Below are 18,593 nucleotides of genomic sequence, written 5' to 3' on the forward strand. Positions count from 1 at the left end.
GAGTGCAACTTAGGCATTTTCGGAATACAAGGGAACAGGTTCCTTCACGGGAGTCTGGGCTAATAGATCCAGGCAAGGGTTCGGAGGGAAAGCCGTCAAAGATGATTTGCAGCCTCTTCTCAGCCTTGGAGAAGTCTGAGCTTTGACACGCCATCAAATTCCTCTTGCAACTAACTTAAGAATTGTAAAGGTGTATATTGGATCCAAGACACTCCAAAGTCCTGCTGAAATGGCTTTGAGGTGACAAGGGCACTTGCATCTGTTTAAATTGGTCATGGCGGGGGGGGTCTGTAATCGATGAGTAACCTTATTTGATGAGATGCAGTTGTATGCTAGAAAATGGGGCCTAGTTGCACACCCCTGAGGCCTTTGTGCAATAAACAAATAAATGAAGTTTCCTTGACTTCCAGCTCTTTCTCACGATGGTCCATACCCACTGCCTTCTCTCTCATGATCATCGTTCCAAGTGTGGAGTGAGTGAGGTATGTAGAAGGCAGGTCTGTGCCTCATGGGATCTCCACCTGGCTGTCACTTTGTGTTGCATGGCTGTCCTGCATGCTGTCTTGATGGTTGCTTAAAGCTGAACTCTTGGTGCATCTTGTGAGTTTGATCGGCAATCTGAATCCAAGACCACTGCAGGCGATCGAGCAGAAAAGGCATTGCAGCATCTGACGGTGTGAATTTTGGAAAATCCCTGTAGGCACCCTCAGTTGGAAGCAACTGTGATCAGTGGCCTCAGTTTGCAGATGAGAAACTAGGGTCAAGAAGGTGAGCTGACATGCCTAAAGTCTCACATCTGCTTGTGGCCAGAGTCAAGACTAGAAGTAGGTCTTCTGTACACATGCTCTCTGGTTTTCTATCGGCATGCACTCCCAAAAATGTGGTTTGCACAACACCAGTCCCATCTATCTCTGTGATGAACCGTGTTCTTTATGACAGAATGAGTTTAGTTTGGAGAAATGCTGCGTACCTAAGCTCCTGGAGATTTATACTGTACTAAAGGCTCTGAGAAATCATCTAGTTAAGAAATTTTGCTCCATTTACCTCAAAGATGCCCCAAATTATTTGAACATGGGCCTCTTCATTTTTATAACTATTAAACATCTTGTGTGAATAGCAAATTTGGTGAAACAAACTATGAGGAAAGCTGGCACTGAGAAAGCTAGATTGAATAAAGGAATTAATGATAACAGTCCTCAAAGATGCAACAACTAGATTGTAGGTACTCCATGTGCTTGTTATTAAAAAATTACAGCTCTGTTTTTTAATTTATAAATAGTTTGCACCAAAGTTAGTAGTAACACAGACTATAATCAAGATGTGTAGAACTCTTGTGAGTTACCATGGGGGTTAAGGGTCTTGTTTAGAAAAGTCAGTGCTGTGTGGAAAATCCCCAAACCCTCAGAGTTTGGAATAGGAGACAGATTTCTGAAAGTTCATCAAAAGTTAAACCATCACGTCTATGCTACGAACTCTGAGCAGAATCATCCATTTTGCAGTGGGGACAAAAGGAATTCAGACGCTCAGGGCATCACAGGGGAACCCTTTTTCCCATGGAGGGGTATCCTCAGGGCCCCTTTCATGTCCTTGTTCCTCAGGCTGTAGATGAAGGGGTTCATCATGGGGGTCACCACAGTGAACAGCAGTGCCCCGATCTTGTCTCTGTTGTCAGGGTCAGGGGACGAGGGGAAGAAGTAGACCCCTATGATGGTCCCGTAGAAGAGGAACATGACTGTCAGGTGAGAGCCACAGGTGGAGAAGGCTTTCCACCGCCCCTCTGGGCGTGAGAGTCTCAGGACAGCCCTGGTGATGCAGGCGTAGGAGACGAGGATGAGGGCGAAGGGCAGGGTGACGACCGACGAGCCCACGACAAAGAGCACGAGCTCGTTGACCGCCGTGTCTGAGCAGGACAGCCTGAGCAGCGGGGCCAAGTCACAGAAGAAGTGCGGGAGAGCGTGGCCGTCACAGAAGACCGATCGGAGGAGCAGAAGGGCGTGTGTTAGGGCGACGGCATTACTGAGGGCCCAGGGGGTGGCGGTCAGCCAAAGGCAGAGCCTGGGTCCCATGATGGTCGTGTAGCTCAGAGGGTGGCAGATAGCCACAAAGCGGTCGCAGGCCATGACCCCCAAGAGGAAGTTGTCAGTGACAACAAAGACAATGGAGAAATACATCTGTGTGATGCAGCTCTCATAGGAGATGGACTGACTCTTGGTCTGAATATTCATCAGCATTTTGGGGACTGAGGTGGAAATGGAGGAAATAGCCAAGGATAGGTTGGCGAGGAAGAGGTACATGGGGGTGTGAAGGTAAGGGTCCAAGCCGATGGCCATAACGATGAGCGCATTCCCCACCACGGCGACCAGGTACATAGCCAGGAGAAGCGCAAAGAGGAGCTCCTGCTGCCCAGGTTGGCTGGAGAGTCCCAGGAGGAGGAACTCAGAGAAGCTCATTTGGTTTGGTTTCCTTCATACGTATTTCTGCTGATCTGGAGAAAGGACCGCAAAGTCTTCACCCCCACATGAAAACCCAGTGTGGGACCATTCTTCTGGGGTCATGGCGGGGAGGTGGGTGCTCCCTCTAGGCTGAAGGGGAATGAAGGGTGAGAAACATTACTTAATAAGAAACTCCGTCAGCAGTGCAGAGACTCAAGAAATGCCTTAGAAAGAAAAGTTGAGGACATGATAGATACTTCTTGATGAATATGTTTTAAACTCTAACATGGTTCTGAGTGTGATTTTTACAGTTGGCTTCAAATGTGGTTAGATGCCCTGAATTGGAGACAATAAGTGATGTATGCTCTGTTTTCTGAAGATGCTAGATTAGCCCTGAAGGAATTACTTAAAAATGAACTAACTGGTCCTAAGACCTTTGCCACCATTCACCTGCATCCTTTTGAAGAGTCATTAAAGTGAAGAGTTTGGAAAAGTAGAAACAGCTAAGTGTTAGGAACCCTTACGGGAATATACTGTCATGTGGGTGCTCCTCCCCATTCAAGTTAGGGGGACTCTCCCCCAAAAGAACTGTTCTTGGAGAATGTGTACACGAAGGGGAGACCAGAATTTTACTTCGTTCGTGCTTAGATGTTAGGTGGATGGAGACGTTCAGGGGACACGTAAGAACCTAAAGACTTGTGTTTTCCTCTCTGTCGGAAGATGGGAAGCACAGTGGATCTGCTCACTGCTTATATGGCAGGACCATCCTGCATCTATCCTCACACGGGACACAGCGTGACTTGCCCACAGGCCAAGTGGTAGCTGCGGGAAGTTGCTGAGCTCAAGCCTCCTTGTTGGGACTCCAACCAGGAAGGAGCCTTTTGGGGTAGAGGAGGTTATAGAATAAGGGGTCAGGGAGGGGCTGTCTTAGGAAACGGCAGTCAGAGAGAGATCAGGGAGAAAACTCATCGCCCTTGTCAAGGAAATGCTTCGTGGAGCAGTCCCTGAAAGGCCTCTGAAGAATCCCAAGCGTTCTCACGATGGAGCCGGCCTGCCACCCACAACTCACCACCCCCGAGTACTCCACGGCAGCAGAGAGAAGACGCCCCCTTTCCACTGCCTGTCTTCCCCTTACGGCTCCCTGCGCCACACCCCACGCCGCAGAGCTGACTCGGCTCAGAAGGGAGGACGCAGGCTGCGAAGGACGCGAGACTGAAGTTTCTAACTGGGCTGGGCTTTTGGATCCCTGGTGAAGTAGGCCTTTAGTACCAAGGTAAAACTTATTTTTAAAAACTAGAAGCAAGCAGAAAGACATTGAGACCTCCCGAGATCCCACCCTGGGTCAGGGAAGGGAGGTTGGACCCAACGTGGCTTTCTTTGCGGCTTCCTGGGAAGAATACTGCCTGCAGAGCCAAGCCGCGCTGCTCCCGTCTTCCTGATTTCTCCTTCTCACTTCTCGCTCTCCTCCACTCATTCCCGAAATTCCTGTCCTTAAAATATTAGAGAGACAGCCAAGTCTCCACGAGCTTTTCTTTCCATGAAGAGGCTGGAAAAGAAAGAAAGAAAGAAAGAAGCCTCCACCCCAGGGCCCGGGAAGACTGAAAGGGGGCCGGGACTACAGAGGGTCTCGAGGCCTCTCTGGCCCTGAGAAGCGTGACTGAGAGATGAGAGAGGGAGGGGATGGAGGGAGAGAGAGACTGAGGCTTCGATGTAGGAGAGAGGAGCCGAGGCCAAACCAAAGAGACACAGAGGAGCAGCAGGCATCTCTACCCAACCTCGGGGCCAGACACGGAGCCGCCTTCGCGGGTCTGGGAGGGTGAAGCCCTGGGCTGGTTTGCGCTTGACTAGCATGAGCAAGTGTGTATTTTGAGCGACGATCTCTAACCTCCCCTTCCTGCCCTACGTGTCCTGCCACCCGAAGTTCTGCAAAACCCGCCCCGAGTCCCTGGGGCCCCTGCCTAGCTAGCTGAGAGCAGCAACGCTGCAGCCTAACCGGGCTCACCTCTGGAAGAGGCTCGGACCTCAGGACGCCACTGGGCTTAGACCAGCAGCTTAGCTTGTTGGGGGCAGGGCTGCAGGGGAGACAGACAGCAGGTCCCGTGTTCTTCCCAGAACCCGGCTCTTTCCCCAAGCGCAGCGCTGGTACAGTCACGGCGCCGGGCTCACACGGGACAGGGAGCTCCTCCTAGGTCCTTGGGGACAGTGACCCTGAGGGTTTTCCTCTGGACAGAGGGCTGTTTTCGCATCCCAGGCTCGGTGAGGCGCACGGGGAATAGACCGGCCGCTCTGTTTTCTTCTTTGTCTTCAGGCGCCTCTTCCCACCTGTGATTTCCTGTTTGTGACTTAGGTGCTTATTGCTCTTTGTAGCAACTGAACTGTTTGCTGCGTGTCTTATGTTCCCAGTGAACTGGCAAGCATTTTGAGATTTCCTTCTCTGTTTCCTCTCTAGTGCCTAATTGAGGGGAAACAGTAAATACCTTGAGAACTGAGGGTAATTCCTGCACTAGGGATTATGACTCCAAAGAGACGCCATCTCTCGCGGAAGCGGGTAGACTACAGTTTCCTTCCCACTTGAGTGAAGGTCGGTGTTGGAAGGGAATCTGGGGACGAAGGGATTCAGCACTCGGGGCTCTCAGTTGCAAACAAAAGAAATAAACTCTGGGTTTTTAGGACTGGAAGAAACAGACTGCAGTGATATTCAGTTGTTCACAGATACACTGGGAAGGCTGGAAATACAGACCCTGAGATAGACAGGAGAAAGGGAGGGTATATAACCAGAGACACAATCAAAATTCATAGACTCCTACTTCTAATGACTGCATCTGCTTCATAATATAATTCAGTGATTTCTCACCCTAGGCAAGAACACTTACTCCCCCTTAACGAGAAATGACTTAACCTATAGACTGATTGAATTCATGACTAATGTTCAAAATAACTGGGTGATGGAGAAAAAAGCAAAGGCAAGTTATTTTATCTACTTATCTATCATCTGTCTGGTTATGACTAGGAAAGAAATGTGTGTGGAACCAGAATCCTTTTTTCTACAACTTGTCTGTGAGGCATATTTTTGAGTTCCTTCTCCAGTACTGTTATGGTCTCAAAGTCCGTGTCCTCTTAAAATTCACACTTTGAAGCATGACCCCAGGTGATGGCATTAGGAGATAGGGTCTTAGAAGCTGATTAGGTCATGGGACAGAGCCCTCAGGAATGGGATTAGCATCCTTATAAATGAGGTCTGAAGGAGCTCCCTTGCCCCGTCTACTTCATGACAATGCAATGAGGAAATGGCAGTCCGTGAACCAGGAGGCAGGCTCTCGCCAGACACTGAATTGCCAGAGCCTTGGTCATGGACTTCTAGCCTCCAGGACTGTAAGCAATTCATTTCTGTTGTTTATAAGGCACCCGATTTATGGCATTTTGTTACAGCAGCCTGAAGGGACGATGATAACTTCTATCTTAGCATGGGTCTTCTCGTTTTTAGAGCCTGAAGGAAGAATCTAAGTCTTGAAATTTTATTTGGAAGATGAAATCCCACGATGTAAAGAAGAGGACAAGAGAAGGAACGGAGCCTGGGCTAGATGCAGTATAATGCAGTGAAATGAATTACGCAAGGGTGAGTGTTCACGACGAGGGGCACGAGCTGGAGAAAATTACTCATCAGATAAACTTTATTACAGTAGACTCCTCTGCGAGGAGAAACCACAGCTAGGATCAGTCCAGGGAGAGCAGAGAGGGACACCTGCATATCCTGTTTCTTTTCGTCTCTTGCTTCCCGTCTGCCAAGGCTTGCCCCATGCGGACCTCACTGTCTTGAACTTGCAAGCTGCATCGTCTGGCCCCTCGGTGGCTACAGAGAAAGTCAGGAACTATATTCCTCAGTTCGACTGTTGATCTGAGTCCAGAAGCTGTGGGGAATTGGTGTGGCCACATGTGGCCCAGGTTCAATGTGGGTGCCGGTCAGCTGGAGAGCTTGCAAAGAGGCAGCAGCGTTTGGAAGGAGAACTGTGTCGTCAGAAAGGAGAGGGTGACATAAGGCTTGTGTCCAATACGATCCACCTCTTGTGCTGCTCACATCTGTTCGTGCCCTCTCAATATATGTCTCTAGACTCGATAGCTCTGGATTCTATGGAACGTTTTTTGTAAAACGATGAAAATACTGATAAGGGAAGTGTAAGTCCAGTCTGTCGAGAGCAGTGATCCTCGTCCTGTTATTCGTCATCGCCCAGGGGTCCCTGTAAGGAGCCTTTAAGGGGACGGCAGAGGATGAGCTGGCTGGATGGCATCACCCACTCGATGGACATGAGTTTGAGTAAACTCCGGGAGTTGGTGATGGACAGGGAGGCCTGGCGTGCTGCGGTCCATGGGGTCGCAAGGAGTCGGACACGACTGAGCGACTGAACTGAACTGAACTGATAGATGTTTTATTCTCAATTCTCTCTGCTCCCATATAATCAAATACTATGAAATAAGCTTTTTGTCAGACTGGGCTGAGCTTTTTGTTTTTCTGTCGCTCAGTCGTGTCCGACTCTCTGCAACCCCATGAATCGCAGCATTCCAGGCCTCCCTGTCCATCACCAGCTCCCGGAGTTTACTCAAACTCATGTCCATCGAGTGGGTGATGCCATCCAGCCACCTCATCCTCTGTCGTCCCCTTCTCCTCCACCTTCAATCTTTCCCAGCATCAGGGGCTTTTCCAATGAGTCAGCTTTGAGCTTTGGAGAGGCACAGTTAAAAGGTTTCTTTTTCACTCCTGAAGTACTAACTTTTGACCACTTGGGGGCAGTATCACCATGGTTGAGACCTCCCCCGCTTCAAGGTGGTGGACAGAGTCACCTCAGGGAAAAACCAAGACAAGAATGTCATCACAGTCCTCAAGTCTGTAGCTGATGCTGAGACTCTGATTAATATTCTTCATTTCCCTCCGCCGTCTCTAAATCCTAAATGATGGAACTGTGTGCTGGCATAACATGGTGTTTCTAAAGTTGCTTCATGAAAGAAAATCAGCCAAGTGTGTGGTCTGTGTCTCTGAAGATTGTATCCATCTCTGCTGAATAGCCTCCTTTGCTCAATGCTGTGAGGGCCATACCTTTCCTTCTCATGAGGACTGGATTAAAACCAAAAAAAGGAAACTAGGGCAATTCACAAATTGGAGCCAGTGGACAGAGAGAAGGCCAAGCAATGATCACCATCACATTTAAAACACGTACTATTTTCCGTTGTTGTTGTCTAGTCACTAAGTTGTGTCCGACTCTCTGTGACCCCACGGACTGCAGCACGCCAGGTTCCCTTGTCCTTCACTACCTGCTGGCGTTGGCTCAAATTCACATCCACTGAGTGATGTTATCCAACCATCTCATCCTCTGCTGCCCGCTTCTCCTCCTGCCTTCAGTCTTTCCAAGAATCAGGGTCTTTTCCAATGAGTTGGCCCTTCACATTAGGTGTCCAAACTATTGGAGCTTCAGCATCAGTCGTTCCAATGGATACTCATGGTTAATTTCCTTTAGGATTGACTGGTTTGATCTCCTTGTGGTCCAAGGACTCTTGAGAGTCTTCTCCAACACCACAGTTCAAAAACATCAATTCTTCAGTGCTCAGCGTTCTTTATGGTCCGACTCTCACATCTGTACATGACTACTGGAAAGACCACAGCTTTGACTATACGGGCATTTTCTGGCAAAGTGATGTCCCTGCTTTTTAATACACTGTCTAGGTTTGTCATAGTTTTCCTCCCAAGGAGGAGGTGTGTTTTAATTTCATGGCTGCAGTCACCATCTGGAATTTGGACTTTGGACTTTGGAGCCCAAGAAAATAAAATCTGTCACTGCTTCCACTTTCCCCCCTTTTATTTGCCATGAAGTGATGGCACTGGATGCCATGATTTTAGTTTTTTGAATGTTGAGTTTCAAGCCAGTTTTTCCACTCTCTTCTTTCACCCTCATCAAGAGGCTCTTTAGTTCCTCTTCACTTTCTGCCATAAGGGTGGTTTATTTGTATATCTGAGTTTGATGATGTTTCTCCTGGCATCTTGGTTCCAGCTTGCGCTTCATCCAGGCCAGGGTTTTGCATGATGTTCTCTGCACATAGGGCTCCCCTGTGGCTCAGACAGTAAAGAATCTGCCTGCGATGCGGGAGACCTGACTTCCATCCCTGGGTCGGGAAGGTCCCCTGGAGGAGGGCATGGCAACCCCCTCCAGTATTTCTGCCTGGAGAATCCTCATGGACAGAGGAGCCTGGAGGGCTACAGTCCATGGGGTCACAAAGAGCTGGACACGACTGAATGACTAAGCACACAGCACTCTGACTATAAGTTAAATAAGCAGGGTGACAATATATAGCCTTGTTTAACTTCTTTCCCAGTTTTGAACCAGTCCATTGTTACATGTAAGATTCTAACTGTTGCTTCTTGATCCACATACACGTTTCTCAGGAGACGGGTAAGTTGGTCTGGTATTCCCATCTCCTTAAGTATTTTCCACAGTTTGTTGTGATCCACAGTCAAAGGCTTTGGCATAGTCAATGAAGCAGAAGTAGATGTTTTTTTTTCTGGAATTCCCTTGCTCTGTCTATGATCCAACAGATGTTGGCAATTTGATCTCTGGTTCCTCTGCCTTCTCTAAACCCAGCTAGTACATCTGGAATGACTCAGTTCACACACTGCTGAAGCCTAACTTGAAGGATATTGAGCATAACCTTAGTAGCATGTGAAACGAGTGCAATTATACGGTAGTTTGAACATTCTTTGGCAGAATCTGTGATTTTATGTGGTTTTCAAAGTCACTGCTGAGAGAAAGAGATAATTGTTATAAAAATACCTCCTGTGTTGATTCTTGAGGGTGTACTCCAGGTTATTTCTAACCCACCCAACACCCATAAACCAAACTGCCAAGGTGAATTGCCGTATGATAATCTCTTGCGTTCAAGGACTTCCTTATCCAGCCGTCTCCCCCTCCCCTTGCAGCAGTTGTAACTGGATAACACAGACGTGCTTGGGCAAACACTCCCTGTATGGTTTCCTTGGTCTTCAACACATGGGAATGGGAAATTGAAATTCCTGGGAATTTTTAGGAAAAGTGTAAGATTATAAGTCATTCTTAAAATATTTTCAGCATCCTTAGTACTCTTTACTCATTAGTTCAGGTATCTAAAATTTGCTTACTAATTACAAATGTTAGGTATTTTAGTGTATACTAAGTACTGTAGACTATAGGGGTGACCTGGTGGCTGAGTCACTAAGGAATCCCCCGCCCGCGATGCCCAGGACTGCCCATTGTGCAGGAGACCCGGGCTCAATCCCCAGGTCAAGAAGATTCCTTGGAGAAGGAGATTGCAACCCCCTCCAGTTTTCTTGCCTGGAAAGTCCCATGGACAGGGAAGCCTGGCAGGCTACAGTCCCTGGGGTAGTAAGAGTTAGACACGACTGAGCAACTAAACCACCACCATTGTCGACTGCAGAGAACAGCCAGACACTGGAAAACGCTCCAGGGACACGACTGGGCGGTAGTGGGATAAGTGAGCATTCGGGTCTCCCAGTACAATTAGAGGCATTAGGCAGAGTCGTGTCAAAACCTCCAGGTTAAGAACTTGTTTGTTTCTATAATTTATTATTTCCTGGAACATCTCTCACAGGATTTGTATAAAGTATCTTACGCACATAAACTAATGACTGCTTCCTTTACTTGGAAGAATGACTCAGTGTTAACAGCAAAGGGGGCCATGAACACACACACGGGGACAGCTCCCATCAAGACGGACCGATCAGACCGTGACTGTGTTTCTCCCAGTGCTTAAGGTTCTGGTGTCAGAAATGCAGGCGTAACCTCTGACTCTGTACGTCACACTTCCTGGTTGGTCCCCACTTTCTTCCTGACCTGAGTGGATCCCTCTGAACCAGTAACCTCTCTACATTGATCATTATGCTTTATTTGTTTTTAAATTAAATTATATTTTGTTTATTTTTTAAATTAATGTGTAGTTTATCTGTAGCATTATATTTGTTTTAGGCATACACCATAGTGATTCAATTATTGTTGTAGACTGTATTTCATTTAAAGTTATTATAGCATTTTGGCTATTTTCCCTGTGCGGTACAATATATCCTCGCATCTGATTTATTTTATACATAAAAGGTGCATATTTTGTAGCTCTTGCTCCTCTTTCCCTGTCCTGCCCTTCCTCTCTCCTCTCCCTGCTGGTAACCTCTAGTTTCTTCTCTGTAGACTTTTTGATGAGAGCCATTCTGACAGCTGTGAGGTGCTATCTCATTGAAGGTTTCGATTTGCATTTCCCTGATAACTGAAGGAGTCTTTGGGCCTAGGAAAGAAAACAACAGTCTCAAAGGCCCTTGCTGAATCATCTAACGTGGGAGAAAACAAAACCGAACTTTAGTCCAGCCATGATGCTCCAGGCCGGTTGCATCTATCTGGGACTTACCACCCCCTGTCCAGAAACCTAAAATAATCTCGCAAGTTCTGACTTCCACTTACGCTACCATAAGTCTGCCTTGTTAACAAGGGCTGGGGGATGGGGGCGGGATGTGTAGGGGAGGGGGAACCATCATTTTCTCAAGGAAAACATCATTGATTGACATGTCAGTCCCGTGATATGACTCATGATGCACTGATATTCCACTCAGTGTTCTAATTCCAGAATCTAGTATCTTCATGCAAAGAGTCTTATTTTAAGGGAATAATTTATTAATAAGAAGGAGGAGCTCATTACATTCAGCTAAAATATATTCAGGAAGGTAACTGGGGGAACTCCGTCATTCAATGGAAAGGACCGATTAGCACCTCAGAGCCTTCTTCCCAACGAGGAAACATTTCAACACTCTTCCTTTTGCGCACTGCTCAGTCATGTCTGACTCTTTCACAACCCCATGGACTGTAGCCCACCAGACTCCTCTGTCCATGGGATTTTTCAGGCAAGAATACTGGAGTGGGTTGCCATTTCTTCCTCCAGGGGATCTTCCTGGCTCGGGGATTGAACCCGCGTCTCTTGTGTCTCCTGCATTGACAGGCAGATTCTTTACCACTGAGCCACCAGGGAAGTCCCTTCCTTTGGAGTTCCAAGTTAGTTTTCTCTATGATTTGTGACAATGAGTACAAATGAAAGGAGACAAGAAAATGCAGTTGCAAACTTTTGTTCGAATTCTCAACAATGCCAAGCTCAGTATATACGTTTAATTGATTCCTTATGTTCTGATGTGACTTGACCTGGGTTTGTTCATAAGCAACCTGCCCACCAGAGAACTTTCTTCCTCTTCTTTAATGTTTAGTTGAAAGCAAAGGCATTTTTAATATTGTTAAATCTATAGCTGTTCCTGGAATAAGTAACACGTGTTTAGTTCTCCTTATCACCATTGAAATTATCTAAAACATTTTAAAGCATTAAGTCTAGTTTTGAAGAAAGGAAGTAACCAAAACAAAAAGTGTTAATCTAGGAAAAACATTAAGAATTTAGGAAAAACATGAAAACATCATAAGCGTGATGATGGAAAGTTTACTTGTCAAATAAATTTATATGAGCCTCAGATTCCTCTTATAAATGACTATTTTCCCAATTATAAGAGTAACAGAATCTTATATTAAAAATCATGAAAAATGCCTAAATGGATATAGAAGAAAAAGATTATCCATAATTCTATAAATCACATATAACAACTGTTAACTTTTTGGTGTATTTCTATTCATCATTATGCATATGCATTTTTACAAAATTGGGTTCCAATTATAAATAAAGATTTGTGCCTTGTTTTTTATCACTTATAAGTGCCTTTATTATAAAATATTAAATATAATTCAAAGTACACTCTATTTTTGTATCCAATATTTGAAATTATATTTTAATAGCTTTTTTAAATGAAATAAGAAACTGCCTTGTATTTTCATTTTTGTTTGACTCAGTTATTTGAGGTTACACTTTTAGAATAAGAATTATTGAATCAAAGAATAGAAAGTTTGCTAGGCCTTTGGTGTACTTAGTCACACGGCATTCAGAAGGTGTATCTGACTACAGAGTTAAAAATTTAATAACTAGCCTTCTCTTTTAACTCATGCATTAAATCAAATAATGTGCATATGCTGATTTTTCTACTAACTATGCTGATAAATTCTTTCCTGTTTTGCTAGTTGTTCTTATCTTGAGTCACAGGTGCTTAGGACCAAGTGGTGGGCAGAAAAACTTTGAGAGTGTCTTGACTAAAGGCAGACAACCACAATGGCCATGAATCACAGGAATGTTAAGAATAGTTGGACCTGCTCAGCGAAGCCTTGGTCACATAGTCCTGCCACCCCTACCCTCATAGTTCTCCTTAAATTGACCTACCCTCTTTCAGAGAGCAGGAGGGTAATTTTCAAGATACTGGTCTGCAACCCTCCTTGTTTGCCGGCAAATTAATGAATTTCTCTTTCCTTTGTCCTCACAACCTTATCCTCATTATTCTTTTTTTTTTTGTTATTTTTTAAATTGTGAAGGTATTGATAACACATTTATAAAAGACTTGGAAAATACAGAACAAAGTTACATTTAGTTCCACTATATATTACAATTATCTTTTTAAGAAGATAAATTAAGATTTTTAGTTAGAGTTTCAATATCAAACACTCAAAAATTAATAGAATGGATACACAGAAAAGTAGAAGGGTATTGTTGATGTTTAGTTGCTCAGTTGTGTCTGACTTTTTGCGACCCCATGGTCTGCAGCCTGCCAGGCCTGTCTGTCCAAGGAATTCTCCAGCCAAGTGTACTGGAGTGGGTTGCCATTTCAGTTGAAGTATATAGTAGACATGAAAAGCACTATGAACCAATTCAACATAATAAAGATTTATACGATGTTCACACACAGTAGGATACAAATTCTATTCAAGTTTCCATAGACCATAAAGTAGGAGACACTGGAACATATCCAGGTTGTCCTCATTACTCTTACTCAGCATTGGGGGCAGGGACCGAATTTTCTGTTACAAAAGGTTATACCAATTTATTTTTTAAAATTTATTTTTAATTGGAGGGTAATGCTGCAAGTGCTGTCTCATTATCGGACCAACCCCCCCACCCCCCCACTGCCACTTCTGCGAGCCAGGCGCAAGCACTCAGCACTGCAAGCAAGAGTCCCAGGTCCCAGCATGCCTCATTATCAGGGGGAAGAGGGAGTCTTTCGTCTTGGACTCTGCTATTAGGAGTACAGGTTGTGCACCTGGGGCAAACAGGGCAAAAAAGTCAAACCAATGGCACAGGGTGGGAAAGCATAAAGTGCTATCTTTGTCACGATGGCAAGTGACGACACCCACCCCAGCCCCCTAAGCCTTCAAGTGGTGTCTGAGGCTGCTTTACTGATGAAGGCATTCTTCAGAGCGCCTCTGACATCCTTGTTGCGCAGAGTGTAAATCAGGGGGTTGAGCAAGGGGGTGATGAAGGTGTAGATCAGGGCGATTTGGCGGTCCTCATCCCCCGAGGTGCTGGACCGGGGGCGCAGGTAGACCAGGCTGCAGCAGCCCTACTGCAGCAGGACCACGGCGAGGTGGGAGGAGCAGGTGGAGACGGCCCGGCGGCGGCCCGGCGCGGAGCGGATGCGCAGGAGGGCCCAGCCGATGCGCACGTAGGCGGCGGAAACGAGGAGGAAGGGCGCGGTCAGCACGAGGCTGCCCACGGCGTAGAGCGCGGCCTGGTGCACGCGGGTGTCCGCGCAGGCCAGCCGCAGGGCCGGGGGCACGTCACACAGGAAGTGGTTGATTTCGCGGCGGTGCCCGCAGAAGGGCAGGGCGAAGACGAGGGTGGGAAGCGGCAGGGAGAGGAGGAGGGCCGGGCCCGCGGCACAGCCCACCATCCGCACGCAGAGCTTCCGGGTCACGATGAGCGTGTAACGCAGCGGGTGGCGGATGGCCACGGAGCGGTCATAGGCCGTGACCGCCGAGAGGAAGCAGCCAGTGCCGCCCAGGGTGACGAGGAAGAACGTTTGGGCCCCACAGCCAGCCAGTGGGATGGGCTTCTGGGCCCCCACAATGTTGGAAAGCATCAAGGGTACCGCCACGGTGGTGTAGCAGGTTTCCAAGAAAGACAGATTGCACAGGAAGAAGTACATGGGCGTGTGGAGGGGGCTGTGTGTGCACACCACCCAGATGATGGCCGCGTTGCCGCAGAGGATCATCAGGTAGAGGACGAGGAAGAGGGCGAAGACGAGGGCCTGGAGTTCTGGGGCGCTGCCGAAGACCCGAAACACAGACTCCGTGGGGCCGGACTGGTTGAGGACAGGGCTCCTAGCAAACATGTCTCCTGCGGAAGAAGACCAGAAGGCGCTCAGACTTCCTCTCCTGAATTACTTAATTGTGTGAGTAGAATCACGGACTTAAAACGTTGCTTTTGATTTGGAATTGCCTATTTAGTATCCAGTTTCCAATCTCAATGTTTGGAAATGAATTCACAATAGAGGGCATGGTACATTCTCCCTTGGAAATCTTCATGAATGGGATAAATTCTAATTGGCAGAAGTTTCTGATGACAGAGATGTCATTTTTTTTTTTTTTTCTTTTAAACTCTGGTATTTAAAATCCAATTGACAAGGGCTAATTCTTTGCTTGTATTTAGCTAAAGAGTTATATACACTTGTACTTTGTTATCTGTGGGAGATTGATACCAAAGTCCATGAAGGCTTAAGTTCCTTTCATAAAATAGGATAGTGTTTGCCTATAACCTACACACATCCTCCCATATACTTTATATCTTCTCTGCTACTGCTACTGCTAAGTTACTTCAGTCATGTCCGACTCTGTGCGACCCCATCCCTGGGATTCTCCAGGCAAGAACACTGGAGTGGGTTGCCATTTCCTTCTCCAATGCATAAGAGTGAAAAGTGAAAGTAAAGTCGCTCAGTCATGTCCGACTCTTCACCACCCCATGGACTGCAGCCTACCAGGCTCCTCCACCGATGGGATTTTCCAGGCAAGAATACTGGAGTGGGGTGCCATTGCCTTCTCTGTTATATCCTCTCTAGATTACTTATAATACCTAATATAATGCAAATGCTTTGTAAATAGTTGCTGGTGCCCTGAAAATTCAAGTTTTGCTTTGGGGAATTTTCTGGAAATTAAAAAAAAAAAAATTCTCTATTGCTGATTGGTCAAACCCATGGGTGCAGATCCAACATCCTTTGGATCATTGTAAAAGCAAGAGAGTTCCACAAAAACATCGACTTCTGCTTCATTGAGTACGCCAAAGCCATCAACTGTGTGGGTCGCAACAAACTGTGGAAAATTCTTAAAGAGATGGGACTACCAGACCACCTTACCTGCCTCCTGAGAAACCTGTTTGCAGGTCAAGAAACAACAGTTAGAACTGAACATGAGACAACAAACTGATTTCAAATCAGGAAAGGAGTATGGTGGAGGCTGTATACTGTCACCCTGCTAATTTAACTTATATGCAGAATACATCATGAGAAATGCTGGGCGGGATGAAGCACAAGCTGGAATCAAGATTGTGGGGAGAAATATCAGTAACCTCAGATATGCAGATGACACCATCCTTATGGCAGAAAGTGAAGAAGAACTAAAGAGCCTCTTGATGAAAGTGTAAAAGGACAGTGAAAAAGTTGGCTTAAAGCTCAACACTCAGAAAACTAAGATCATGGCATCTGATCCCATCACTTCATGGCAAATAGATGGGGAAACAGTGGAAACAGTGACAGGCTTTATTTTGGGGGGCTCCAAAATCACTGCAGATGGTGACTGCAGCCATGAAAATAAAAAAATGCTTACTCTCTGGAAGAAAAGTTATGACCAACCTAGACAGCATATAAAAAAGACATTACTTTGCCAATAAAGGTCCGTCTAGTCAAAGCTATGGTTTTTCCAGTAGTCATGTATGGATGTGAGAGTTGGACTATAAAGAAGGCTGAGTGCCAAAGAATTGATGCTTTTGAACTGTAGTGTTGGAGAAGACTCTTGAGAGTCCCTTGGACTGCAAGGAGATCCAACCAGTCCATCCTGAAGGAGATCAGTCCTGAATATTCATTGGAAGGACTGATGCTGAAGCTGAAACTCCAACTTTGGCCACCTGATGCGAAGAACTGATTCATTTGAAAAGTCCCTGATGCTGGTAAAGATTGAAAGCAGGAGGAGAAGGGGATGACAGAGGATCAGATGGACATGAGTTTGAGTAGGCTCTGGGAGTGAGTTGGTGATGAACAGGGAAGCCTGGCGTGCTGCAGTCCATGGGGTCGCAAAGAGTCAGACATGACTGAGCGACTGAACTGAACTGAACTGAACTGATGGGTGCAGAACATGTGGATAGGGAGGACTGACTCTATTAATAAATTGTAGATATTTTCAAAGTTAGGTAAATGGATGTATTGTTTACATTTTTGGTAAACATTCTTTTTGAAATATAGCATACACAGAAAGAACTTCACAAATTCTAAATGTACAGTTTGATCTGTTTTTTACACAGTACATGTGCCAGCATAAACTCTATCAAAATTAAGAAATGGAAAAATTCTAGTAACCTACAAACATTCTTTATGTCTTCTCTCAGTCTTTACGCTTCACAAAGATAACTATTCTTTTGGCCTTATCACTGAAGAGTAGTTAAACTGTGCTTAAATTTATGTATGTAATAATAAAGTGTGTGCTTTATTGTACCTGGCTTCAAGATTATGTCTGCAGAGTTAGTCTTGCTGTTTTGTATAGCAAGACTTTGTCCTTTCTACTGTGCTGTAGTATCCTATTTTTTTATGGCTGTACTATAATTTATTCACGAGTTTTTCACTTTTCATCCAATTTTGACTCCATATGAAACTAGGCAAACGTCTTTTATTACAACCCTTTCTGATATATACTCTTTGTGTATTTCCTCTCATTTGAATATTTAAAAAATTTTTTTAAACCATGAACCTAAACTTTTAAGACTTGGACAAATTGAGATGAAAGGAACATGTAAGGGAATCAGGTAATAATGAAGTGGAGTTGCCTGAGGTAAGAAAAGAAAATAAGAAAACTAAAGATGCAATAGCAGAATTCAAATAGGCATTAAAACCATCAGGTGAATCAGTTTTATGAGGGAAGGGGAAAATACCTGTCAACTAAGCACTTTTATATTAGAGTGGGCTACACTTTTATTTTTGATGCAAAACCTCAAGAAACAATAGGGCAATGTCTACAGAGTTTAAAGAAAAACAAATTTTTGTGGAAGAATGCTATACCCAGGGTTTAAAGCTTTATGTTCAAAAGCAACAGAAAGACTTTCTCAAATTTACCTGGGCTTGGGAAACATGGGCATACCTTGGAGAGACTGTGAGTTCAATTCCAGACCATAGAAATAAAGCAATTATCGTGATAAAGCAAGTCACAATTTTTTTTTTTTTTTTTGGTTTACCAGTGCATTTAAAAGTTATGTTTACACCATACTATAGTCTATTAAATTTGCAATAATAGCATTATGTCTAAAAATGTGAAAGTCTTGGTCACTCTGTCATGTCCAACTCTTAGGGGCCCCATTGACTGTAAAAATATAAACACCTTAATTAAAAAGTGGTTTATTGCTAAAAAGTGTTAACCATCATTTGAGCTTCTGCCACTCACAATTTTTTTGCAAGAGTAATACAAAGATCACAGAAAACAGATCACCATAAAAAATAGAGCAATAATGAAAATGTTTGAAATATTGCAAGAAATTACCAAAATGTGACACAGAAACAACAAGTGAGCAAATCCATTGGAAAATGACATCAATAGACTGGCTCGATGCAGGGCAAGCCTACAACTCATCAAACAATGAAATATCTGTGAAGCAAGCCAGAAAGATAAAGAACATTACAGCATACTAACACATATATATGGAATTTAGAAAGATGGTAATGATAACCCTATATGCAAAACAGAAAAAGAGACACAGATGTACAGAACAGACTTTTGGACTCTGTGGGAGAAGGTGAGGGTGGGATGTTTCGAGAGAACAGCATCAAAACATGTATATTATCTGTAGTGAAACAGATCACCAGCCCAGGTTGGATGCATGAGACAAGTGCTCAGGCCTGGTGCACTGGGAAGACCCAGAGGGATTGGGTAGAGAGGGAGGTGGGAGGGGGGATCGGGATGGGGAATACATGTAAATCCATGACTGATTCATGTCAATGTATGACAAGACCCACTGCGGTATTGTAAAGTG

The 18,593-nt window shown here is 45.1% G+C and overlaps 2 protein-coding genes across 2 annotated transcripts; both read right to left on the reverse strand.

The window, feature by feature from the left end:
- Positions 1–1,523: 1,523 nt before the first annotated feature.
- LOC133064572 (olfactory receptor 1S1-like) lies at positions 1,524–3,198 on the reverse strand. Its single transcript, XM_061154846.1, has 2 exons — positions 3,179–3,198; positions 1,524–2,463 (listed from the first exon to the last, which is right to left on the reverse strand). The coding sequence occupies exons 1-2, from the start codon at positions 3,196–3,198 to the stop codon at positions 1,524–1,526; spliced, it is 960 nt and encodes a 319-aa protein (XP_061010829.1).
- Positions 3,199–13,740: 10,542 nt separating this feature from the next.
- LOC133064577 (olfactory receptor 10Q1) lies at positions 13,741–14,700 on the reverse strand. Its single transcript, XM_061154859.1, is given in 1 exon segment — positions 13,741–14,700. A coding segment is annotated over 1 exon segment (960 nt).
- Positions 14,701–18,593: the final 3,893 nt, after the last annotated feature.

This window comes from Dama dama, chromosome 1 (assembly GCF_033118175.1).
Source record: "Dama dama isolate Ldn47 chromosome 1, ASM3311817v1, whole genome shotgun sequence".
In the NCBI taxonomy this organism is placed as follows: domain Eukaryota; kingdom Metazoa; phylum Chordata; class Mammalia; order Artiodactyla; family Cervidae; genus Dama; species Dama dama.